General features: G+C 43.0%; 1 protein-coding gene across 2 annotated transcripts in view; it reads right to left on the bottom strand.

Moving 5' to 3' along the window:
* The window catches only part of PDE4D (phosphodiesterase 4D), a 650,804-nt gene that overhangs the window by 538,058 nt on the left and 86,394 nt on the right, over positions 1–26,352 (bottom strand). For both annotated transcript variants that reach the window (XM_081929693.1, XM_081929696.1), the window contains exon 2: positions 23,616–23,725. In XM_081929693.1, coding sequence (XP_081785819.1) covers positions 23,616–23,657 — 42 coding nt within the window. In that variant the 5' untranslated portion in view covers positions 23,658–23,725. The remainder of the gene's footprint in view (positions 1–23,615; positions 23,726–26,352) is intronic.

Below are 26,352 nucleotides of genomic sequence, written 5' to 3'. Positions count from 1 at the left end.
GACGCGGACTTATAAAAAATATTGGGGGGGCCCAGGAAAGCTCATGAATAATAAATAAGCTCATGAATATGCAAATAAAGTGGCGCCGCCTCCTCGTGAGCGAATAGGGGAGAGCGTGCTGCGACTATTAATCAGCTCCAAAGGAAATTGGGTGGAGCTTTTGCTCGGGAGGGAGGGCAGGAGGCATGCAGCCCGCCCCTCCCTGTGCATTTTGGGCTGGGGGAGGGGCGGCGATGGCGCTCTGCTGGAGGGGCGCCGGAGATTATTGGGGGGGCGGAGCCCCCCCAAACGAATTTTTGAGGGGGCTCGGGCCCCCTCAAGCCCCATGGAGTCGGCGCCTATGCACAAGTGACACCGACACAAAACCCCACACTTACACTAAGCAGAAGACTAGAAGCATAACCGGGAGACCGCTAGGGGCGCCTTGGAAGATGGCCGACAATACCATCTATCCAGCTCGCACGAGGTAATTAGAGGCTGATTATGGGGAGTATATCAGCCTCCCTCTTCTTCCCAGAGGGTGGGAAGATGCTGCCTCACCCGCGGTTGCCCATAAATCACCCCCGAGTCTGAAAGGAGGAGGGGGGCACTGGGCGGAAAGCTCCCGGATACCTCTGTTTTGCACCTCTGAATTGCACTGTGTGTATATATATATATATATATATATATATATATATATATATATATATATATGCTTTCGTAGATTTTCACGGGTACAGGAATGCAGGTTTTGGTGTCCTCGGGTGTCTTCCCGTGTAAAAGTTGGGGTGTCTAGGCGACGTTTCGACGAGGTCTCACTCGTCATCTTCAGGCTGGTGCTTTCGGCTTCTTGTTACTGGAACAGAGCAGGATCTCAGTGTTTGAGTTCCTATAAATACTGTTGAGGGGGTGTGGTGTATAGCCTCCAATGTTCTGGGCAGAGAGGAAGTTCCCAGGCTAGTGTGCCTTTTCTTCTTTTGTTCCTTAATTACTTGAGGGATATCTTGAGTGATTTCTTGAGTGATATCCTGAGTACCACTTAGGTGGGTCATTAGGTGTGGATTAGTTGCTAAAGTCTTTGTGTCTTGACCTCTTGAACTTTGTGAAGAGTTTTTCTGAGAAGATGGCTGTACTGCACTTAGTTGTGCTCTGGCTTGGCTTCGTGTATAGGGGCGAGCTGTGGTTTTGTGGCCTGTGTCAGCCAGATCTGTGTAGGGATTGCAGGGGGGTGCAGCATCCGGAGGTGCCACCATGGTTTGGCTACTGGATGGTGTCTGTAATTTATCTGTGGAGAGGGTCTGGGTTTGGGTCTGGTGTGGTTGATTGGTGATAGCGTTCTGTGTGCCTCTGGATCTGGTGTCAGTTTTTGTGGGGAGGGCTAATTTCCAGATGTCTGGCAAGCGGGATGTGTCGTCACGCTTGTTCATGTTGTGAGGGTGTTTCTCTATCTCGATGGCTTCCATGATTATTCTCTTGTGGTGATGTTCCATGTTAAAGAGCAATTTGGAATCTGCAAAATTAATTTCGTGTCCTGTTTCTTTCATGTGTTGGAAAAGAGAGGAAGTTTTTTCTTCTTTTTTGACGGCATTCTTGTGTTCTGCGATACGTGCATTTATTCGTCTGTTTGTTTGTCCAATGTACGTGGCTGGGCAGACTTTGCAGGGTATTTCATAGACCCCTTGGTTTTCCAACTGGATTTTATCCTTGGGGTTTCTGAGGATATTGGCTATTTTTTGGTTGGTGCAAAAGGCTGTTTTGATATTGTGTTTATGGAGGATTTTGCTAATTTTATCTGTAGTGCCCTTGATATAAGGAAGGAGGGCCATGCCATTGTTTTCTTCTGTGTCTTGGTTTTTGGGGGGTGTTTCTTTTTGGATTAGCTTCGTAACCCTGTTTTGCTGGTATCCATTGGCAATTAACACATTTGAGAGATTCTGTAACTCAGTTGTCAAGTGGTCTTTGTCAGCCAGGCGTTTGGTTCTGGAGATGAGAGTCTTGGCTACGGAGTTTATTTGTGCAGGGTGGTGGTGTGATTGTGCATGTAAAATTAGCAAAATCCTCCATAAACACAATATCAAAACAGCCTTTTGCACCAACCAAAAAATAGCCAATATCCTCAGAAACCCCAAGGATAAAATCCAGTTGGAAAACCAAGGGGTCTATGAAATACCCTGCAAAGTCTGCCCAGCCACGTACATTGGACAAACAAACAGACGAATAAATGCACGTATCGCAGAACACAAGAATGCTGTCAAAAAAGAAGAAAAAACTTCCTCTCTTTTCCAACACATGAAAGAAACAGGACACGAAATTAATTTTGCAGATTCCAAATTGCTCTTTAACATGGAACATCACCACAAGAGAATAATCATGGAAGCCATCGAGATAGAGAAACACCCTCACAACATGAACAAGCGTGACGACACATCCCGCTTGCCAGACATCTGGAAATTAGCCCTCCCCACAAAAACTGACACCAGATCCAGAGGCACACAGAACGCTATCACCAATCAACCACACCAGACCCAAACCCAGACCCTCTCCACAGATAAATTACAGACACCATCCAGTAGCCAAACCATGGTGGCACCTCCGGATGCTGCACCCCCCTGCAATCCCTACACAGATCTGGCTGACACAGGCCACAAAACCACAGCTCGCCCCTATACACGAAGCCAAGCCAGAGCACAACTAAGTGCAGTACAGCCATCTTCTCAGAAAAACTCTTCACAAAGTTCAAGAGGTCAAGACACAAAGACTTTAGCAACTAATCCACACCTAATGACCCACCTAAGTGGTACTCAGGATATCACTCAAGAAATCACTCAAGATATCCCTCAAGTAATTAAGGAACAAAAGAAGAAAAGGCACACTAGCCTGGGAACTTCCTCTCTGCCCAGAACATTGGAGGCTATACACCACACCCCCTCAACAGTATTTATAGGAACTCAAACACTGAGATCCTGCTCTGTTCCAGTAACAAGAAGCCGAAAGCACCAGCCTGAAGATGACGAGTGAGACCTCGTCGAAACGTCGCCTAGACACCCCAACTTTTACACGGGAAGACACCCGAGGACACCAAAACCTGCATTCCTGTACCCGTGAAAATCTACGAAAGCATATATATATATATATATATATATATATATATATATATATAAAAGAATTGCACTGTTCAATAAATTTGCTCATTGTAGGCTTTTGTCTTGCTGCTCACCATAACACGGTCAGAAGTTAGCAACACTAGAGAGAGGTCTGGATGTCCCTACTTAATGCTAGGGAAGAAGATATGATCCAGAGGGTTACAAGCAAAGCTGAAATTAATTCTTACTCATACACAGAATGTTATCTGGCAAATTTCCTAGTTTTCCCATTGAAATTTCAAAAATGAAATTTAGGCAAGGAACACCTAATTCGCCACAGAATCTTAAAGTTCAAAACTTTCCAATCACTTCTTGGTTACTTTTTATTTTTAAGGGTCATTTGTTAAATTCCCTTAACTGTATAACAACAGCAGTAATGGCATTATGATATTGGCTGCTTTATTTTCAATCACTTCCCTAATGATCCATAACATAGAATTTGCTTTCTTCGCAGCAGCTGCACGCTGGGCCAGCAATCTTAATGGAGCTAACCATTGTGTCCGCAAAGACTCATTCCCAGTAAGTCACAACCAGTTCATATTTTATTAGCATATATGTGAAATTAGGATTTCCTGCCCAGTGCACAACACTTTACACCAAACCCACCAAGTGTCCCTATTTTCCAGGGATGTCCCTGATTTAGAGAAGCCATTCCTGGTTTCTGATTTGATCCAAAAATGTACCATTTCCCCTTAGGATGTCCCTATTTTCATTGGAGAAATGTTGGAGGGTATGAAATTATCCAACCCCCGAGCCATCTGAAGGCAATCCTGTATAGGGAAGTTTCTTTTTTAAAAAAAAAAATGTTTGTGGTGTTATTGTGTTTTTTATATGTTAGAAGCTGCCCAGAGTGTTGGGCAACCCAACAAGTTGTGTAGGGTGTAAATAGTAAAATTATGATTATGGAATGGGACGTCCCTATTGTCATTGGAGAAATGTTGGAGGGTATGCTTTACATTTGCTTACACTGAATTGCATTTGCCATTTTAATCCCCATTCATCAAATTTGGAAATATTATTTTTAGCGCTCAGCTCTCCTCTTTTCTCTCTCTGACAGGCTTGCATAGGAGAACTTCCTGGTTCATTTTGCCCTTAAATGGGGGGGGGGGGTAATTGGGTTGTTGTTACTTTTTTATTATGTATTTTATGGTTTTATATTTTGAGTTTATTCTGTGAACCACCCTGAGACCTGTGGGTACAGGGCGGTATACAAATTCAATCAATCAAGTTTATGGCTTTAGGTTATGGAGTTTGCAGAAGTCCTCATTTCTACTTTTTATTATTTAACAGCGGATACCAAAACAGACATTTCCCCCCCCCCCCCGACATTGTCATTCTATGAGGCTCCTTGGCCTCAAGCTTTCTGGCATTAAAAAATCATTCTTTTCAACCAGCCATACAACATATAAACATCCATTTGAGTAAGAAAAACCTCATTTGTAACTGAGAAGAAGCTCAGAATGCTTTTTCTGTATTGCAGGTGCCATCTTAGCTCACATTACAGGAAGATTGAATTGACATTTTAAAGATTTTGACAAGGTAATTTAAACTATGGAATTTGATGGCAAGACCCATCTGCTAAAGATTACTCTGCCCTGTTCACACAGTAGCCCTGTCTTGATTGCTGTCCTGCCACTGACAGCGAGGGCAGCACACCTGCAATGAAAAGGAGAAATCTGCAATACAGCAGTATATTCTTTACAATACAACAAAAGGTCCATAGCTGGCTGCGGGCTAGGAAGAGAATCAGCCACAGTGCTTGTCATCTGCATACTATCCCTTGCTTTTTCCTGTAGGACTAATTGCAGTCGTTAACAGTCATCAACAGATTTACCATACCCATTGAGTCAATCACCCATCTCCTACAACCCTTCTGAGAAAAACCCCACCCTCCCACTAATATATAAGGGTCTGGTGACTTCTGTTTCAGTGTATCTGAAGATGTATGAGTGCACATATCCGATATGCTCAGTCAGTAGCAGGTATGCAGACTCGGAAAAGAATTTGTGACGACTGATGTCGCTCACAATGTCATGTCCGGGCATCATGCACAATGTCGTTGCACACATCATCTGGACTTCTGCTCCTCCTGCTGCTTCCCCTCCGTAGAAGGAGGAGCCTTTGCAGACCGCTATGGCTGCACTTCTAGAAGCTGCCAATGTAATTCTGGGAGCGCACTTCCAGCACTGGGTTCCGGAAGTAAGGGTGCACCCTGGCAGTCCTGTGCCTTCAAAACCTGTGCATCAGAAATCTAGCCACTGTTCCCCTCATCGATACCTTCCACTCCTCTCAAAGCATTTTTATTCATTTTTTGTGGTTTCTTTTCCCTGTCTCCTTTCTCATCTATTCCAACCTCTTGCCCTACCTGTACTGCCAGCTCTTCAAGAAGAAGAAGAAGAGTTTGGATTTGATATCCCGCCTTTCACTCCCCTTCAGGAGTCTCAAAGCGGCTAACATTCTCCTTTCCCTTCCTCCCCCACAACAAACACTCTGTGAGGTGAGTGGGGCTGAGAGACTTCAGAGAAGTGTGACTGGCCCAAGGTCACCCAGCAGCTGCATGTGGAGGAGCGGAGACGCGAACCCGGTTCACCAGATTACGAGACTACCGCTCTTAACCACTACACCACACTGGCTAAGACTGAGGCCTGGTCTGTGAGGATCTCGCCTAGCAACAACAGACTTCTATACTTCCACAGGCTAAGGCGAGCCAGTCCAGAAACCATTCTCTAGCAACAACAGAACAAACAAATCCGTTGACTATCACTGACCACAAAAATGTCTTTTTTAAATAAAAACTGCAAACAAGTTACACTACTGTTAGAGAAAACACACAGCAGATACTCCCCTTGACCTAACAAAAGACATTTCCCAAAAAAGATGCAGTATGAATGAAGAAATTCACCTGGGAAAACCACCCTGGCAAAGCCTATGGGGCGTAATATGTGCAGCACCTGTTAAAATGCCAGTGTTGTGAACTGGCAGGACAATGGGAAGGAGGAAGAGGATCCCAGTGAGGGGTGTAGCTAGGACTGGGCCAAACCGGGGCAAGCAGGGGATGCAGAAGGAGAAGTTGGTGTTGTAAGTACTCACAGGGTAATGTAGGATGGGCAAGGGGGTGGAGGTCAATACACAGGAACCAGAGCAGCAGGACCCTTCGCCAGAGAGGCCCCTGTCCCCACAAACACGGCAGGCTCTGAGGCATAGGGAGCAGCAGGAGTGGCGCTCCAGAAGGCTGAGGCAGGCAAAGGCTCCCAGCCCAGCTCTCAGCTGGCCGGGTGGAGCTCGTTAGCTCTGGGAGGAGGTGTGATTCCTCAGCTAGAGGAGGATTGGAACAGGTGAGGGTCACATGCCTCATCAAGCCCAGATGCTGCAGTCAGCATGCAATGCATAAAAAGGAAGCAAAGCAGAGGTGCTGGGTCTGTTCAACTGCCTATGTTGATGGATCTTGACTTGGATGCTCCTGGACCTCTAAGGTTTGACTCTGGACTGCATCCTGACTGCTGGACTTGGCTTACTTGGATGGACACGGAGCTGTGCTTCTTGACCTTTGGACTTTGCTTGTGTGAATTGACCAACCTCTCCCACCCACCCTGACTTTGAACTTGGCATACTGACTTTCTGCTAGATAGCTCTAGTTCATGACAGTCACTCATCAAATATTTAACTTAATAATAATTTTAATATTTATACCCCACCCATCTGGCTGGGTTTCCCCAGCCATTCTGGATGGCTTCCAGCAAAATCTAAAAAAATAATATGTTATACATAAAAAACTTCCCGATACAGCTCTGCCTTCAGATGTCTTCTAAAACTTGCTCAAAAGAAGCCACCTTTTATCTTTTTAAGCCCTAAATTCACCATCAACTATCCTCAGTCTTTCATTTCCTATACTGCCAAGTTTCAGATCAGTCAATTGAACCATTTTATAACCTTAAACCCTATAACTTATAAGCTGATTCTTCATTATAATGATGGAATGCAATTCAGCCAACTCACTCTTAACAGACAACCATCACTATGTTTCTATATATAATTCAGCAATTAACCTATTTGGTTAACTTATCGGTGCATAAACTGCAATCTCAGTTTCATAAAGGTTTTGAGAATGGGACTCACCTAATGAGAATATCATACTACTTAACTGAAAAAAGAATTGCCATTTTACTCCTTTATTTTATTTGCGTACATGATAAGCACAGTTGGAGGACAGGAAAGGAATGTCAGAACTAGTTCTTCAGCAAGCTAATAAATAAAGTCCGGCTTGTAAATTAAATAGTCAAGTCCAGTCATGCATTCAACTCTCACTTATGGCTTAATAATACTCTCCTTCTTTTAAGTAAACTTGTATAATATGAATGAACATCTGACTGCCTTTCTATTGCAGAATATAGGTTGCCACATACCCTCCAACATTTCTCCAATGAAAATAGGGACACCCCACCCCATAATGATAATTTTATTATTTATACCGCTTCCAACATATATAAAAGCATAATAAAACATTAAACATTTTTAAAAAACTTCCTTATGCAGGATTGCCTTTAGATGGCTCAGGGATTGGATAACTCCATACCCTCCAACATTTTTCCAATGGAAGTAGGACTATCATAAGGAAAAGTGGGACATTCTAGGATTAAATCAGAAACCAGGACGGCTTCTCTAAATCAGGGATGTCCCTAGAAAATAGGGACACTTGGGGGGTCAGTTAGCACATTGAGATCTCAAAAGTTATAATTTAGAATTAGCTTTTAATGAATTGACTAATGTTTGTAGTAGATGAGAGAAATGTTCAAAAGCTTGAAGGAAATTTTCCAGGTAAAAGAAATAAATGCATGAAGTAGGCTCTGAGTTTGTAAGCAAGGACACACATAAGTTGAAAACCTGTTTTTGTAAGCTCTCACTATCCACTGAAGCACAGATAAATGCAGGTGAACTGGGTGTTCAAAGAAAAACAACCTGGATCTTCAAATCCAATATTAATTGCATGAAAATGGTTAAAAGACTGAATGAAGACAGTTATAATTCACTCAAATACAGGTTGTAAACAAAAACCAAACAGGTGAATGTTTATGAATAATTCATTATGTTTTATTCAGTGGTCTATTCATTTGGAGCATATAACGCATTTCTAGAAAATGCTTTGCATGCTTAAACCTCTAGTTTCAAACCACAGCATCTCCAGTAAAGGATTTCATTAAATCCTAACATTTACTGTTAAATGTGGTGAACCATCATGTGCTACCAAAACAAGTCTTCAGACACAATAATTTCTGGTGAATTTCATGGCCATTTCCTTCATTTAATTTGAGGATAAATAAACAAGGTTTGTCTTTCTTACTTCAGGACTTGTACATAGCAGGGAGTCATTCAACCAAACATACAGAGGAAAACTCACTCAGAACTGTAGAGCCAATCAGGACACATGCTACATCAGCAGAGATTATGTGCCCATGCCGGGTTTCTAAGCAACACCTCCACCCATCTCCTTCTTGGCTAGTTGACTTTAATACAAACAAAATTAACCCTTAACTTACAAACTGAATGATCCCTGGTGTTGCACTTCCAGCAAGTGCCGCTTGTAAATTTTTCATGACCATCTGTCAGTGAGGCAAACAGGATGCTGGCCTAAATAGGCCTTTGGTCTGACCCAGAAAGGCATTCTTTATGCTATGTTCTTAAGGCAGGTCCCTACTCTAAAGTGCTTGGAATCTATAGACTGTACTGAATGTCAAGAATAAGAAAAGAGGTGTACGAAGAAACAAGTGGTGAATGCTAGTAAATTCAAATCTACATACTTCCTTTCAGTTGGAAGAAGGACTGCAAAAGATCAGTCTGTTAGTTTTATGACTCTGTTTTAAAGACTTGCATGCTTGCAGCAATAGACAGTGTTCCAATTAAAGCTGTCAATCTCCCCTCTTGCTTTCGATATCTTAAGGGACTGACCTGGCAGCTACACTCAGGAAATTTATTTATTGACACCAGGGAGAAATGGTATTTCCTCCTTTCATGAAGTGGCTATTGTTGTTTCCACTCCCCGCTTGTTTTTGTTAGTGGTTTTTTTATGGGACAGGAGGGAGAGTGGTGATAAGTAATGTGAAGACTGTGGAATGACAAATAATTTGAAGACTGTGCCCATACACTCGGGTTTTCGCTGCAAAATTATCCTCCTCCCATCCCCTTGTGCAAATGCTTCCTCGCCTTTTCTCCGACACAGGTTTTGCTATGCAATCTCTGGCTCTCAGCGTGCATCGTGTAATGTTGAAATAGCCACCTGCTGGTAGATCAATGATATGAAACATTCTGCCCTAGAACAAGAGGAGCTGGACATTAAATAAAAATATTTGCAAAGCTCACGCAGGGAAGGAGAGAAATCAGGTCGGCGCTTCTTAGCTTCTGTTGAGTTTTTAAATGGTCGCATGGAAAGCTCAGGAATACTATTGATGAGCTGAGAAGAAAGGAAGAGGCCTTACTGGACTCACCAGAGGCTAATCTAACCCAGCTTCCTTCTTCCCACCTCAGTCAGCCAGCTCTTATGGGAAGACCAGCAGCAGCAGCTAGGTGTGAAGCTATCCTGCTCCGATTAACTGGCATTCAATGGCATACTGCTCCTGAAATGGATATTCCTTTTAGCTAACATGGGGAATAACCACTGATCAACAGGATTGGTGGACCAGAAGGCAGGGAGACACCAATGGTAGGTGGAGCCAGAGTCAATGTGATGTAGAGGCAACCAATTCCATATTTTTAAATATATTTTGTGTAACCCAATGACAATCAATTTCATTGGATAGCCAGGTGGTCTAGGATTACTGGTGGGGGTGCTCTGGCCATTCTTTTAAACTATGCAGGGGGTCCCAACTTGAATAAAATATTGGGAAGGGGCAGGTAAGCCCTGGCCTGAATAATCGATCATAATATGTGGCACATGCACTTGCAATACCCATCAACTTTTGGGGGGCAGCTCCCTCAAATATTTTATTGGGGGCGGGGCTGAAAGGACCTCAGCCCCTAAAGTTGGCTCCTATGAAACCATGCATACATTTTGTAAACGTCTATCATGTATCCTGCCTGATAGTGCAATCCTATGCATGTCTTCTCAGAACTAAGTGCCGCTGAACAGAACAGGTGTAGCTGAAATCTTTGCCCCACCCCACAGTAAAAAGGGGGAAGCTCACAGGTGAGACCCTACTTTGTGTGGGATAAGGGTTAAGATACAAACTTGACAGAGGGCTTGGTTTTTGTTTTTGTTTTTCTTTCTACCTTCCCTTTCTGTTTTATTTTTATCTAGTTTAGTTTGGCTTTTATTGTATTCTATGTTGAAAACTTTACAAAAAAAATTGATTATATAAAAAGAACCTCAAAATGCTTTAATAAAGACCCATTCTCTTATCTAGTAGCTGCTAAGTTTTTCTGCAGTCTTTGGTGAGAGACAGATAAAGGTTTTTGGTTTCATGGGGAAGTAATGATGGAAATTCTCAAGGCTTGCAATGGCAAGATGTCTTAAGTCAGGAAAAGATAGCTTGACATCCATCAAATCTTAAAAGCTGATGATGTTTATTCATTGTTACTAATATTTTCCCCAGTCTGGACATAGTCTCTGAAGGCAGATCAGAAAGCTATATGAAAAGCTGAAGAGGGTGATGAATCTTTGCCATTTTCAATTAAAATGAAATCTGAGTTGAGCATGCACAGGCAAAGCATTCAGATGGGAAAGAAGAGTTTTGGCAGGCCCGGATGCTCCCTAACACTAGCCTTCCCCCCAACCCAGTGCCCTCCAGCTGTTTTGAACTATAGGCTACAGTTCCCATTAGCCCCAGCCAGGATAGGCGCATGATGCTGGGGCTGATGAGCGTCCGGTTTTGCTGGCTGGGGCTGGCAGGAAATGTCACCCAAAACAGCTGGGGGATACCAGATTGAGGATGTCTATCTAATACAAATATCCTTTCACACCTGTTCAAATGGTTTATTCAGCCTCCTTCCACTGCTATTTTGGCGCTAGTTTTTCTTTCTAATAAGTTCTTGATTTCAGGTCTTGTAGCCAATCAGACTTCACTATGTAATAATAGCACTGAAAGCGAGTAGAGCTAATTCAGAGTATGGCACACTGTCACTCAAGTCAAGTAAAATAAACGCTGAATTAGCTTTATTAGCTCTCATTAATGTCACCAACTCTGATAGGCTACATGACAAGTGTGTCACTTGTTCCTAGGAAAAAGAAGGCCTTGCTGGAAAGGAAAATCCCCACTGCTGTCTACCTAAAGTACTAGTAAAGGGGAATATGCATTGAACACTTACTCCCTTGAGCCTCCCTGAAAATAGAGACCTATTTCTCCTTGGGAAGATTACAGAGATGTTAAGGCCCTGCCCAGCACTCTTTTGAGCCGTGTTTTTATTTTATTTTTTGATGATTTTATATCTACAGTCACCCACTCATAAAACACAACAGGCATACATCAATTAATACATTCAAACCTAATATTTGCAAAGTGGATTTATTATGGTAGTATACAAAAATAAATAAGAATGCATTACATGCTCTGCATGCTACAATTCAGCACACATCCTTGTACGCATCCTTGCACCTTGCTGTTATGCATCACTTGGTATGCAAGCTCACGTTCTGCTCAAAAGCACCCAGGAAAAGGAAGGTGGCATATGTGTTATTTGACACAGAAACAACAATAGAATGGGCCAGGAGTTCAAGGACAGAGCCTGCAATTCGGCATTTCATGGTTTTGCTCAGTTTAATACATATGTTGCCCAGTTGTTATTCACATCATACTTAAACCCACTGAAGCAATAAAGGAGCTTTAAGAACAGTGCCTCTGCTTAGGAAACAGTCATATATTTCCCCCCCACTTCCCAGTAAATGTTACTTTATGGAATCTACCTACATTTTCAGTTCCGCATCAACATATCTGTTCAGTCTGATGTGGTGCTGGGCACACCTAAAATCACTAAAATGAATAGGGTAAGGCTTGGCTGTCTACATAGGACTGGTGGTTAGGTTAAAATATTTCTACATTATCTGCAGTGCACATGCAAATTATAAAAGCCTCCCGTTAGCCACTGGAGGATGTTTGCATACATTATTTAATGGTTTCAATATTTTGAAAGACCCAGACAACCAGCAGCCACCTGTGTGCCCCTGAATCATAAACCACAGCAGAAGACTTGATGGATTTCTCTGGGGCTGGGGGAAAAACACAATAGAATTCCTGATCACAATAGAATTCCAGATCACAGAAAAGTGAACAAGCTGGAGTCCATGCTGTGAAGAAGTCCTTGTTTTAGATAACATACACGCAAAAAGATGAACATGAGTAGACTATAAATTACAATATGCACCTGTCATTCTCAACCATTTTGAATACCATTTTGCACTCGAAAATTGGAGATTGGAGGCATTGAGAAAAGGCCATTATTCAGAACACCACCTGATCAAGGCACATGAGCTCATAATCAAGGGGATCAAGAAAATCACCCCACATCACCCCTGCTACCTTTAGTTTTGGTCTCATGGGTCTCTACCAGTAGAAGAAGATGACTTTTGCAAATGGGACAGGGCATGCATCTTCCATGGTGTTGGTGGCAGCATGTTGTTGTTGTTCACTTCGAGTCACTTTGTTCCAGGCTCTTCTGAACAGTTTGTGTTTATTAGGCCCTGAAGATGCACTCTCAGCTCCTTATTATAGCTTTGCATGATTCTTTGCTGATAAATTTGCTCAGTTGTACTCAGACATGAGTGTGATAGTTTAATCAGAGTTTATACTAGAGTGCCGCATATCTGGATCACTTTCACTCCATCTCTCTCGATGATACTGACAAACAGAAGAATAGCGATGTCGGGGGTGTATCTTACTGCATTTATTAACTAGGCTCTGCTTCGTGTTCAAAAGAATTGCCCTCATCACATTGACTCATTCTTTTGTAACCCCTAGGATCTATTACAGTGATGGGTTTTGTGTAGGGTGGCCATATGCCCTACTTTACAGTGGGCAGTCCTCTGTTTGCTAGTTCTGTGTTTGAAAGATTCCTCTATTTGGTTTTTTTAAAAAAAATATATTTATTAACAGTTTAGAGACTACAAAAGAAAGAAAAAGAATTAAGCAAAACTACAATACAATACAAAAACAAAGACACTAACACTACATAACACTAGCACTAAAACATTGAATTAACAAAACAAAACAAAAACAATTTAAAACACATCCAATAATTTCAATATCTTATCTTTCATTCACTTGTTTCAACGACCTCCTCACACCTCCCTTTTTGTATTCCACTTCAATTAACTGTTTCAGCAATTCCTTTCCATCTTCCTCTGTTTTCTGTCCTGTAATTTATCTTAACATGTTCTAACCTTATTTTTTCCCTTCAATACATTAATAATCTATTTGTACTTAATTCCTTATAACATTTCTGCTAAAGCCATATAACTTCATTCCAACATTTTTCTAACATTCATTAATTTTACAGTATTTCTGTAAATAGTCTTTAAATTTTTTCCAGTCTTCTTCCACCAATTCTTCTCCCTGGTCTCAGATTCTGCCAGTCATTTCCGCCAGTTCCATATAGTTCATCAACTTCATCTGCCATTCTTCCCGGGTGGGTAAATCTTGTGTCTTCCAATACTTCGCGATGAGTATTCTTGCTGCTGTAGTTGCGTACATAAAAAAAGTTCTGTCCTTCTTTGGCACCAATTGGCCGACCATACCCAGGAGAAATAAAGATTCCTCTATTTGAATGACTATCCTGCCCAATTCCAGTTCAACAATAAAGAGAAGGAGAGGAGGGAAGTTGCCCATCAACAAGTAGCAGATTGATAGAAGACCAAGCAGGCATGCAGGTCACCTAGCTGCAGTCTTCCCCACTATGATATATGTTGTATTGTTTTGCTCACTCTCTCTCTTCTTTATGGCCTTCCTGTGAACTCTACTTTGTGTCCTAGGCATGACCCTGGAGTCAGACTTCAGTTCTTCAGGGGCCGATGCTGTGGATTCAGAGTGGGAAGAGAAATTGTCCTCAGAGCAAATCCCAGAAGCACTCAGCCTACCAGAAACACATCCACAGGAAGAGCCTAAGGTGCCAGTGCTCCTCTGGTTTGGGGATATTGTGTTGCTCGCCTCTAAACTACACTTGAGAATCTCCAGTGGAACCACAGTCTCACCCATTCTGTTGGAGTAAGCGTTTCCTTGAGAAGACTGGGCCCCTTTGTATGAAGAAGCAACTCTCAGCGCTCATCCACTTTACCTTTTGTCTCACTTTTTCCAGGCAGCGGTTCATGTCCAAGCACGTTGTCTTGTTTTGTTTTGTTTTGCCCCAAACTTCCCTAAAAGAAATGCACTCTTTGAAGATGAACTGGAGCAAACATCTATTCGGGTTTTCTATGCATTGACATTTGCTCTGATTGAGCTTTAGAGAGCGGGTTTTCACAGGAAAATCTCTGGAGCAAAAGAAAATGAAACTTGGATATGAGCTTTCAGACCCTCCGTGTCCCTATTTTCCAGGGACAGTCCTGGATTTACAGAAGCCACCCTGGTTTCTGATTTAATCCCAGAATGTCCCGCTTTTCCTTAGGACATCCCTATTTCCATCATAGCATTAAATCACAGACTGTGCCTGGAAAGAACAGAGGGAAGGAAGCGTGGATAAGCCCTAAGCAGGGCTAGCTACAGCTCATAAACAAGACTCAGTTTGAGAGTAACTCCTACTGAAGCAAAACCTGAGGTTTATTCACATGCACTATCCAAGACAGAGTCCTGCATGAAGCTGTCTCCCCTCTGCAGTGTGTCTGCAATGCCAGCTAGCCGAAAACAAATGTAAAAGTTTAATTACATTTATTTCCCATGTTCCTTTTTTTGTTTCGTTTTTCTCATTTGTTTTCAGTATAAAACAAATGAAAAACCAATATGCATATGAATGCACACTCTTCAATTCCATCCTGATACTTATTTCTCGGGCCAACATGAGCATGCAGGGCAGGCACCAGTCTCTTGATTCCTCCATGACATTTGCTGCTGCCACTGCCATCTGCTCCATAGTGTTGAGACTGATTGTTCTCTCTCTCTGAGGAAGTGCTCCTTTCTTCCAGCATTTCCCCAGTACGCCCTCATTTTTTCACACCAGTTGGTTCCCATTTAACAGCTTCCTGTGGGAGCATGTTCACTGGCACCAGGAGCACATGACCCCCGATACCCAGCAGCCATTCTCTGCAAAGTGGTAACTTTCTGGAACTTTTCCTGAAGTCCCTTTTAACTCAGCATGTTGGTTCTACCTTCCTCACTTAACTATCTTGCTTTCCACAGAGCATTTTGCCAGGTGTCAGCTCTCACTTGAGTGGGAATTTATGTTAAAATCATACCTAGTAATATATGTATGTATGTTTAAAAGGTTGCATGAGGTTTTGCTTGCTGTTCATTACATCATCGCTACAGCTAAATTTGATCAGCTATGTAATGGCAACTGTATTACTAGGAAACCCAATTTTTGTTTTTATTGTTGCTAAAGTAATATACGGGCATGAAAGAAGCAAACTGGGTTGCAAAACACCTTGGAGACCTCTAAAACACTTTTTTGGAACCAAAAAAAAGTTTGCCCCAAACTTGTGGTTCAGCCTGGCAATATACTGCCATACTAAATGAATTCCAGCATAAATTTCTTTGTGTGTGTTCTGGCTTCCCCCCCTGGCATTTAATAAACTTGACAGTGGGCATGCAATGAGAAATGGCCCACATGTAAGGTGAGCAGCCTCTGTGAACTCATCTGACAACAATCACAGGAGGAAACTGAAGTGTAAGCCAGTCTCTATAATGGATATAACCAGCAGCCATTTCTGTGGTCATTTTTCTCTAGCATTCATAGTCAAATATCTGCCTAGTGCATAGTAACATTTACCTATGCATGATGTATTTCAAAAATGTACCGGGCCTACTCACATGAATGGGGCAGAGGCTATGTGAACCATTCATATATATACAATTTTTCAGGAACACAAAACAGCACAGATGTCAAATTAAAAATAAAAAAGTGTCTGAGGTATACACAATAATTCTTCCCTGTTTTCCCCTATTGGAATGCCTTGTATTGCATCCTTTGCAGAGGTGCATCCTTTTTAACATGGCAGAATAGCCTAGTTATTCTTGCCTCTAAACGTTTTGCCCTCTTATTTTCCCAGTGAGTCCACTATCACAGAGGAGACAGGGTGAGACAAATGCTTCTGTCATAATATACCAAACAGTGGTAATACGGGCTGCGTCCAGGAACCCTGAAGCATCCTTACTCCTTCCTTTGGGATGATGTCACCACCCATAGATTGACAGAGGCTGATGGGATCAATCTTCTGTAAGGATGTAGATATCAAATTACGTGGCATGTGCAGGTCTCTATGCACCCAATTCATTCCTGCCTACTCCTCTTCACATCCATTTCTTCTACGCTACCACATCGCTGAAGATATGCATTCTATGTCTCTTCCTCCAACAAGCGCGATTTCATCTCTCTTTCTACCAGTCAGGAAGAGTCACTATCTCCTAATCTTAACCAAACACCACTGGGAGTTTTGTTGAAATGATGTTTGTGAATACATTTAGAAGGTTCAGTTTGTAATGCAAGACTATCTCACTGCTTCAGTGTTTTCTCCAGCTCCAGAATCTGCTTGCAGTCAGCATATCTGACACTTGTTTATGTCAGCATCGCCCACAAGCCAGTGCACCAACTGGACTCATGCACCCCAACCCCGACTGGGCTAGGCGACCTGGGTAGCACTGCCAGAGACCACCTTTCTCTCAGGAACAGGTCACAGTGCTGTGGACTCACAGCTTAGAGCTGAGAGCACCGGATTCACTGTCTCAATAATACAGTCGTTGCACAGCAGAGTTTTGCAGAGTCTTGCAGAGTATAAACCACTCGGAGAGCAGCTCTGTAGAATATCTTCCTTTTATTCTGTAACTACAACGATGATACAGAACTATATACAGAGCTGAATATTCTAAGCATAAATCAATGCTACACTGAGAGTCTGCAGCTGCTCTTAGCAGCAACCTTATCTTTAGGCATGTCTAACACACTCTCTCTCTCCGATACACTGACTGACTGACTGACTCTCTGACTCACACAGATGTGGTGCTGGGGCAGAATAAGTAGATAGCAGAACACGCCTCCTCCTCTCTGGAGAGTCAGCAGAGACCATCAGGAGATTCATCAGGAGATTCTTGGGTATGCCAAGAAGTACTCAGACACAAGTTTATTGAACTTGCAGCACTGCTAGTCAGGAAAATCATAGGATGAAATTAAGGTGATATCCCAGCATACAGTTGTTTCCGGAGTTTTCCTGGGTGAATCATAGGAGAAGAGAAGTGCATATGTGCAGAAATGATGGTAGTTTTGAGGACATGTGCTGTTACGTCAAACCCATCCACAGATGTGAATGAAATTTAGTGTGACATGATGCTATATTGATCAAAACCTGCATTTCCATTGCGCAAGTGGTAATGCAGTGTACGAGTAATGTTAGAAACTGTTGTAGAAGCCCTTGCATTATAAGCAGGAAAACTAATGCAATAATTTCCACATCTGAAAGCGCCCTGAATTAAGACATAAATGAAATAATGAAGAGATGAGTAGAAATGCCACTAAGGAGAAACTAAGCTGGAAGAATAGGATTCAAAGTTTTTGCTGCAGCCAAGGCCACTGAGCTTCCCAGATACATGGACCTCACATGAAGAGAGTCCTCTTCTAGTGATTGCTTTGAAAGCAGCATAGTGTCATTTAGTCTCATTGGCCTTTAGGAATCCTAGATAAGGCTAGAATTCTCCAGTTTCTGCTGCTTTTGGGTGGCAAAAATTTCTGCCAAGGTTTCTTAAAGAGTTGCCGCTTCCTCTGCTGGGTTTCACCAGGATGTGTGGCCAGGGACAGGGGTGGGGGGAAGCCTCACATTGTTTCCCAACAGCCACACTTCCCAGAATGCCTCAGGAGCCATGTGGTGCAATGTGGAGTTGCTCCCAAGTCATTCCAGGCAGTGCAGATGGCACAAAACGGTGGAGAGAGAGAGAGAGAGAGAGAGAGAGAGAGAGAGAGAAAGCCTTCTACTGCAGTGAGTGGCATTAGTAAAGTAGAAAAGCTGGAGAAAATGGAAACGACTTAGCCATTTTGTAAAGTTAAGCAAGGTAAACAGCAATCTCTTCCAAACATTTCAGATAAATTTCTCCCATCCCCTATGATTTTTCAGGAGAGATTTGTTCTGCATCTGCCCACTCATTGAATGGCCAAAAAAGAATTTTTCAGACATTCTGGCACAGCTGTAAGCCTAACTGGGAGTGACTGCCCCATATATCAATGCTGCAGGTTGTTCAGTTGCCTGAGCGACAGGAATTATCCCCCCCCCCCGTCTCTTATTCCTGAAGTCCTTATATTTCACTCGTCTCTGCTATTATTTCATGTTCCTGGCTGTGGCTAGTCTCTTCATGTGCCCTGTGCCTCTTGCATTCCTGCACCTTCATGAGTTCCTGACCCTGGTGTACTGTCTGTGTGCATTCCCGCTTCTGATGTTCCTTTTTTCCTCTGGGTACCATATCTCTTGTAGGCTACTAGCCATGATGGCTATACTCTGCCTCCACAGTAATGCTTCTAGATACCAGTTGCTGGAAACCACAAGAGGGGAGAGTGCTGCTTGTGGGTTTCCCATAGGTATCTGGTTGGCCACTGTGAGAAAAGTATGCTGGACTAGATGAGCCATTGGCTTGATCCAGCAGGTGATTCTCATGTTCTTATGCCAAGTCTCTTGCAAGTTCCAGGCTGCATAGTATTTTTAGCTTTACTGTACCTTCTCTTCTCGTTCCTGACCTTATATTTCCTCATGATTTGAGAAGGGCTGGACTCTCCCCGAATGGACAGGTCCATACTCTGAGATTACTCCTGGGTTCCAGATTGTTGCTGAGGCTTCTGTGGATAGGAGTGCTTCGATCCAATTTAGGCTGGTTCACCAGCCATCCCTAGACCAAGATAACGTGGCTTCAGTTGTCCATGACCTCCAGCCTGGACTACTGTAATGCACTCTATGTGGGGTTGCCCTTGAAGATGGTACAGATCCTGCAGCTTGTGCAGAATGAAGCTGTCAGGTTGGTTAGTGGGACAATCCAATGGGGCCATAAAAGGGTTGTACCGGCTGCCTGCCAGTGAGCTACCAGGCCCAATACCCACTGTGTGTAAAGGTAAAGGTACCCCTGCCCGTACGGGCCAGTCTTGACAGACTCTGGGGTTGTGCACCCATCTCACTCAAGAGGCCAGGGGCCAGCGCTGTCCGGAGACACTTCCGGGTCACGTGGCCAGTGTGACATTGCTGCTCTGGCGAGCCAGAGCCGCACACGGAAACGCCGTTTACCTTCCCGCTGGTAAGCGGTCCCTATTTATCTACTTGCACCCGGAGGTGCTTTCGAACTGCTAGGTTGGCAGGCGCTGGGACCGAGCAGCGGGAGCGCACCCCGCCGCAGGGATTCGAACCGCCGACCTTTCGATCAGCAAGTCCTAGGCGCTGAGGCTTTAACCCACAGCGCCACCTGCGTCCCGTACCCACTGTGTGTAGTGCTGTGCAAAGCCCTAAATGACTTGGGTTGCGACCCAAGTACCTGAAAGAGCACTCTTTTCAGTAGCAACCATCTTGAGCCCTACAATTTGTAGGAAAATCCCTGATGGTGTTGCTGCGCAGTTGTGTCTTCTCAGTCCCTCACATTCACCTAGGTATTTATGGCTGAAAGATACAGTTCCTGGAAACTTTGACATGATTAGCTAGCAGAGTACATATCCTATATGCTTTTGAATGTTTTGTTTTATTTTTAATTCAAAGTTTTGCCACCTTTGTGTCTGCTACCATGAACATGATATAAATTTAATAAATAAAAATTAAAAAAGAATAAACCCAGTCAACAGGGAACCAGAATATGAACTCTGGCTCAGGAAGATGAGATGGAGGGAGAGAAAAGATCCAGGTGCTGCTTGGATTTCTTCAGCAATTTTTGAACATTCTGCACACATCTGTTCTGCTTTCACGTTGAGCACCTTTTTGAATTTTCGGCATCGAATCTTGTAATCAATCACCTGGCAGTTGACAAAACCACCCTGTCTCTTTCTGTCTTTGCAGCAGCTTCTACTTAATCTGCTAAGTTTGCAACATTATGCCATTTAAGTTACTGTTCGGTTTTTCCACTGCTGGTTCCCTCCCCACTCCTTCACATATATATTAACCAGTTTTACATTTCCACTCCACCAAAGAAGCTGTTTCACACAAGTGAGCCATATCCATATTTACCTCACGTTTCTGTACCCAGGACAGAAGGCATAAAGAAAAGAAAATGGTCAACTTTCTTGTAGTTATCATCCTTCGGGCCTCCATGGCATGGAAACCAATAAAGTACAGTTCCTCCACACACCAACAGAATCACATTATGGGCTTCAGGCCATGTGGGTAGAGCCACACACTACCTTCACCAGCACTGCCCCAGTTTCAGGAAACATGACTCCTCATTTATCCCAGCAGCCTGGGAAGGAGCAATGCTGCAGTAGCTTCTGTGATGTCTTCCAGATACAGGACTCCCATTATCCCTGGCCATTGGCTATGTTGTCCAGGGCTGCTGGGAGTTAAAGTCCAACAACTTCTGGAAGACTACAGCCTCTTTGTCACTCTCCTGGCCTAGCTCTTCACTCCTTCAAAGCCCACAATGAAAGGAGGAAATCCAAACCTGGAACAGGTTCAGCATTGCCTCCTTTGTAAAACCCTCCCTGCTAGTTCGAATTATAATATCTCACAGAAATCTATACCATGCTGAAATCATGCCAGAAATTTAATAAGGAAATGGTTTTTAAAGCAATACAGCTATAATTTGAAGGGGGAAAAGAGAGAAAGAAAGACAGGAGACAGATTAGCAGAAATTAGCAGATGGAAGGATAGGAGAGAAAGCCAAGTTAAATCTCATTTTTAGTCTCACAGAAATGGGAAATATAATATGCACAGTACATGAACTATGGAACTCAGGACTTCTGTTCTTCCTTTTCCTGCTCTACCCTTAGTTTTTCAAGCCCAACAATACCTAAGGAGTTACACCCACCTCTCTGTCTCAAGGCACCATCCAAGATCAAATGGAACATTTTCATACATGGCGCTCAGAAGCAGTTGAGCTTCTGTCTTGCTATTTACATTAAAGTGCCAGGGAAAGAGAAAGGGCAAAGTGATTTATAAGGAAAATGAGCATTTTGGCCAATGCAGGGTTTACATAGGCATGACAAATTGATCGCCGTTCTTGCTTCAGAGCAGAACTACGTGTTATAAGAAGCATGAGTTTGCTGCCAAAAAAGAGCAGTCCCCTCCCTTGCGGAGTTCTCTTCCTTGATAACATGCTGAAGAAAATTGCCCCACAGCCTGGTGTTTTCATGCGACCGTTCACCAACCCAGTGATCTCCAGTTATTTATGAGCACAACTCACACCAACCCCAGCCAGCACAAAAACATCTGGAGGGCATCAGGTTGGCTGGGATTTGAAGCCATGGGTTGCACCCACTGCAAGTTCTACTCAAGGTAGACCCACTGAAATGAATGGACCTAAGTTACTTGTGTCCATTAATTTCAATGAGTTTACTCTGAGTAAGATCAGCATTGGCTGCAACCCCATATCAATACCAGGCACTACGTTTTTCTCTCTCTTTAAAAAAATATACCAGGTACATTTTCAAACACTCTCTTCTAAGTGAACAGCATGGTAGCATTTTTGCATAATTCTGCAGAGCTACAGAGAGTAGAAGCAAAGCTCTAAAGCACCTTTCATGGTTGCCTTTATATGAAAAGAACACAAGCAAAAGAACAGGGAAGCCAGAACCAATGGCTTCACTTTGGTTTTGATGTGCATAACCCTGGCAATTTGAGAGTCAGAACACACACCTGCAGAGATCTCTTATGCAGAGAATAATGCCTGCACAGTGACATTGTGAGGCCCATGAAATCAGAGAAGGGCTACAGATGAAGCTGAAATCCTAGAATTGCAGCAACACCTTTGAGTCAATAAAGAACATGACTGCAAAGGTGGTTTTTTATTATTATTATTTAAACAAAATCATTTTCTCCTCTCGTCAGAGTAATAATCCTGACCTTGATCTCCCATAATTAGCTAAAGGCATTCATTTACTTTACATTTCAAGGTCCTGCTCTCACAGCAAAATAATTGTTATAACAGTGACATTTGAAATGGAATGGAAACCCCATGCATGCAGATTAAGTGTTTGGGATTCTCTGGCTGTCTGGTTGTCTAAGGGTGTGGATAATACCTTTTGCAGTATCTCAAAAGTGTAATGAAATATTTTGCCAAATGGTAAGATGTTGAACTATGTGTGGCCCATTAAAATAATACAACCATCAAGGATGGCAGGATTGGTATCCATAATATCGGGAAGGCACCATGTTGGGTACCACTGTAGAAGGTGTTTGTATATATGCTTCTTGCATATGAATGTCTCGATAAACTTTTTATTGCCTCTATAAACTATATTCTTGTTGCAGGCATTCCGCACACATGCTTCAGTATAGACCAACAAAAAATGCCAAGGAATTAACAGGACAATCCTATCCAATTCAGAAGTCACATTGAGCTCATTGGGACATACTCCCAAATAAGTGAGTTACAGATAGGTAGCCGTGTTGGTCTGCCATAGTCAAAACAAAAAAAATTCCTTCCAGTAGCACCTTAAAGACCAACTAAGTTAGTTCTTGGTATGAGCTTTCGTGTGCATGCACACTTCTTCACACTTCTTCAGATACACTGAAACAGAAGTTTCCAGACCCTTCTATATAGTGAGAAGGTGGGGAGGGGTATTACTCAGAAGGGTGGTGGGAATGGGTGATTGGCAGATAGCTGTGATGAGCCTGTTGACGACTCTTAACGACTGCAATAGGTCTTACAAGAAAAAGCAAGGGGTGAGAAGGTGAAAAGTGGCTTTAAGGGGTGAGAAGGTGAAAAGTGAGTTTAAGATTTCAGCCTAAGTGCCATAGGAAGAATTCAACAACATGCTAAGGTTATTGTTCCATCAGGGCAAGTGTTTTGGCTTGCCAGGTGGAACAATCCCCACCCTTCTCCACCCTGCTGCATGCTATTCCAGGGGTCCTTCCAACCCCAACCCCAAGCCAAATGTCAGGGGACATAGTGGTCATGGGGGGAAGCCACATTGTGCAAGTGGAAGTCCTTGCTCAGAGCTTCCACTGACAGGACTCATTAGTTGAATCCCACTCCATAAATCAATAGGAGGGTTCCCCCCCTCCCCCAGAAATTATTTTCTGTACAGGAAAAAAAGAAATGAAGGTACACAAAACAGTGAAAGAGAACAAACAACCAAAAGAAATAATTTTAGTTTGATTTGTAGACATCCTGTTCATGACAGAGTTTTCACAAGTTATTTCAAACCACCATCAGCTGAATTAATTCATAAAGAAGATATTATTACAGAACCACTTACACTTTTACTCCTGACGTATAAAGTATTTGAGTTGTTGCTCATGTTGCCGCACTTGCTGATCCTGAATGGGCTTTATCTGCAGATGTTCCGTCTCCTGCCCATTCAAAGTCCTGCGGACGGAAGAGAAATATTCTGTTGTTATTTCACACAACCCAAAATTATGCTGTGCTCTCTTAGAACACAAAAGCAATGGTGGAGCAACAATCCATAGGTCCTTTGGAATGCAAGGATCTCCACACACAGACAACAGACACATGGCAAATAAACGTCGTTGGTGCTTTCAACATTGATAAGTGTGGATACATCACTAAAAAATCTAGACAGTATTCTTTACCCTAGATTTGTTTGGACAATTTCACATTTCCCTCTCTCTTCAGAACTTCACTCCCAACTACAGTTGTGGGCTTATTTTTTATCTAATGCAGTATGTGAAAAGACTTCACAATATTCCATAATTTTGTAGATAACCAATTGTCTCATAGATACATAGAGCTACCATATCCTGCTCTCTTATATCACATTACTTTATATGCTTGTGGCATATTATTGCACTCTATTGTATATTTTGTATTTATATGCCGTTCACCACTTGGTGGGTGGGAAATTTGGATTGAACAGTGGTACAGAAATGAAGAAATTGTCATCAGTGGCTGATGCCCATTAGAACTGGTGGGGCAGTGACAGGAGCAAGCCAGCACTAAATCACACAAGCAAACTGGAGTTGACTGTTAACAAAACAGGATCTGCACAGGAGTCTCAGGCCTAATGAGCACAACAACTCAGGTCTTGCCCCCAAGAAGCAGTTGCCAAGAATAAAAGTCCCCGTCTCCCCATAGCCAGCTAAGTCTCCTCCCTTGCAGGTTCCTCACCCCCAAGCAATTGGAGACTGTGCCTGCGTTTCTATCTTTGTTCCTCCCACTTCATGCCTCTTCTGGTTCTGGGAGATGAGGGGGAAAGGAGTTTGTTGCAGCAGAGGGATAGTCAACCCTGCCTCTTCACAAGCCTGGTTCATCTGTGTCTCTTGGCCTCTCTCCTGTCCTGCTTAAGCTTCTCCCTCTGATTCTGGACTTCTCTCTGGCACAGACTCTCCCAGCTCACTAAGCCCTGTTACCCCTTCAGCTTCTGACACCTCCTCTTCCCAGTCTTCTGCCTCTGACCACTCATCATTGTCCCACCACCAATCCCTGGGCTCTGAGCCTTCTTCCCTTGGTGGTTCTTCAGCTGGTTCTTCCCACCATTCCTCTGCATCCAACCAGTCCATGACAGGCAAAAGACAGGGATCCCAACAGCTGTTGGAGCCAGAGCTAATGGCAGGCAGAGCCAACTAATTGTAGTTTTGTCCCCATCCTCCTTCTTACTGAGTTTTACAAGGGCAACATTGAGACTAAGGAGAATGAAGCTGACAGGCAGGGCATCACCTGGACTGGATTCAAGTAAGAAGGCAGGCAGGTGGGGGTCTGGCTGAGGACAGATTGAGTTTGGTGGGGCACTGTCCTAATGAACCAGCCTTCAATAGAAATTATACATCCTGCATTTCTTTAAATATACACTGTGGGAGAGGGGAGCAACCGGCTCCTCTACCATGCAGATGGGGTCAATGTTCGGTAAATGCATGTCCCAGCATGTTCACACAAAACCTGATGCACTGTGGAATTGCCAGGATTACCTGGACATGTTCACAGGTATGTGAATATGATGCATCCTTCTTTTAAAAACAAAAACAAAAACCTGGGATGAATTCGTGGATATCTGTAGACCTTGAAAGCTGCACAAAAACCAGATAGCCAACTATCCCCCCTTCAAAAGCAAAGTGAATGCATTCTGGTTGGCTCAGTTTAGCCTATGAGCAGTCCAGTGAGTCTGGGCCAAAGGCACACTGAAGACAAACATCTCAATTATTTTAAAAGGTACACAGCAATCAAGAATGGCAGATTATTTGTGCATTGCTGAATAATTCACCCACATCTTATGCCTGCCATTTAAGGTTAGATGCTGGATGTTGTTTCACATTGTTAGTCTTAAAGCACAGCTCTTCTGCAGCAACTGGCATGGAGAGAACCACTTGCTCCAAATTGCTCGACATGCGTTGCCTGAGTCATCCATTGACTAGTGTTGGGTTTGGCAGGATCTGATATATGCTTTCTTTAAATCTCAGCTGGAAATGCCATTTACAGGCATTTGATTTCTCTAGCACATCAGGAACAAACTGCAAGGGGTGGAGAGGATCATAGCGTTCTACACACCAATAAAAATTACAAGTGAAAAAGTCTTGGTCATATGCAACATACAGTTAGCGGGTATCTGAAGAAGTGTGCATGCACACGAAAGCTCATACCAAGAACTAACTTAGTTGGTCTTTAAGGTGCTACTGGAAGGAAAAAAATTTTTTGTTTTGAATACAGTTAGCGAGTTATTAAAGGAAGAAATGGATCTGCCTCACGCGAACGCCATTGCAGATTCTAGCAATGATGAGGGCTCACTCATATTGTTATTACAGCCCATTAATAGCCGGCAGCAGGAACTAACATCCAAATCCAGCTCTGAATTGTGTTAAGTAAAAAGCGAGCAGGGCTACAAGCAAACTGCTTAGTCAATAAAACCAGATTTATTTGTTGTAAACAGAAGAAAAAGTCTGAAAGGTGCTCCAATTCCGCATGTCACATTCGAGTACACTTTTGTCGTCTCAAATCTAAAAGCAAAAGCAGGAGGAAAGAAAACATCCTGGCCTTGTTTGCCA

This window comes from Podarcis melisellensis, assembly GCF_964234715.1.
Source record: "Podarcis melisellensis genome assembly, chromosome: 11".
NCBI lineage: Eukaryota > Metazoa > Chordata > Lepidosauria > Squamata > Lacertidae > Podarcis > Podarcis melisellensis.
The sequence above is the reverse complement of the archived record's forward strand: the minus strand, read 5'-3'. Positions and strand labels throughout refer to the sequence as shown.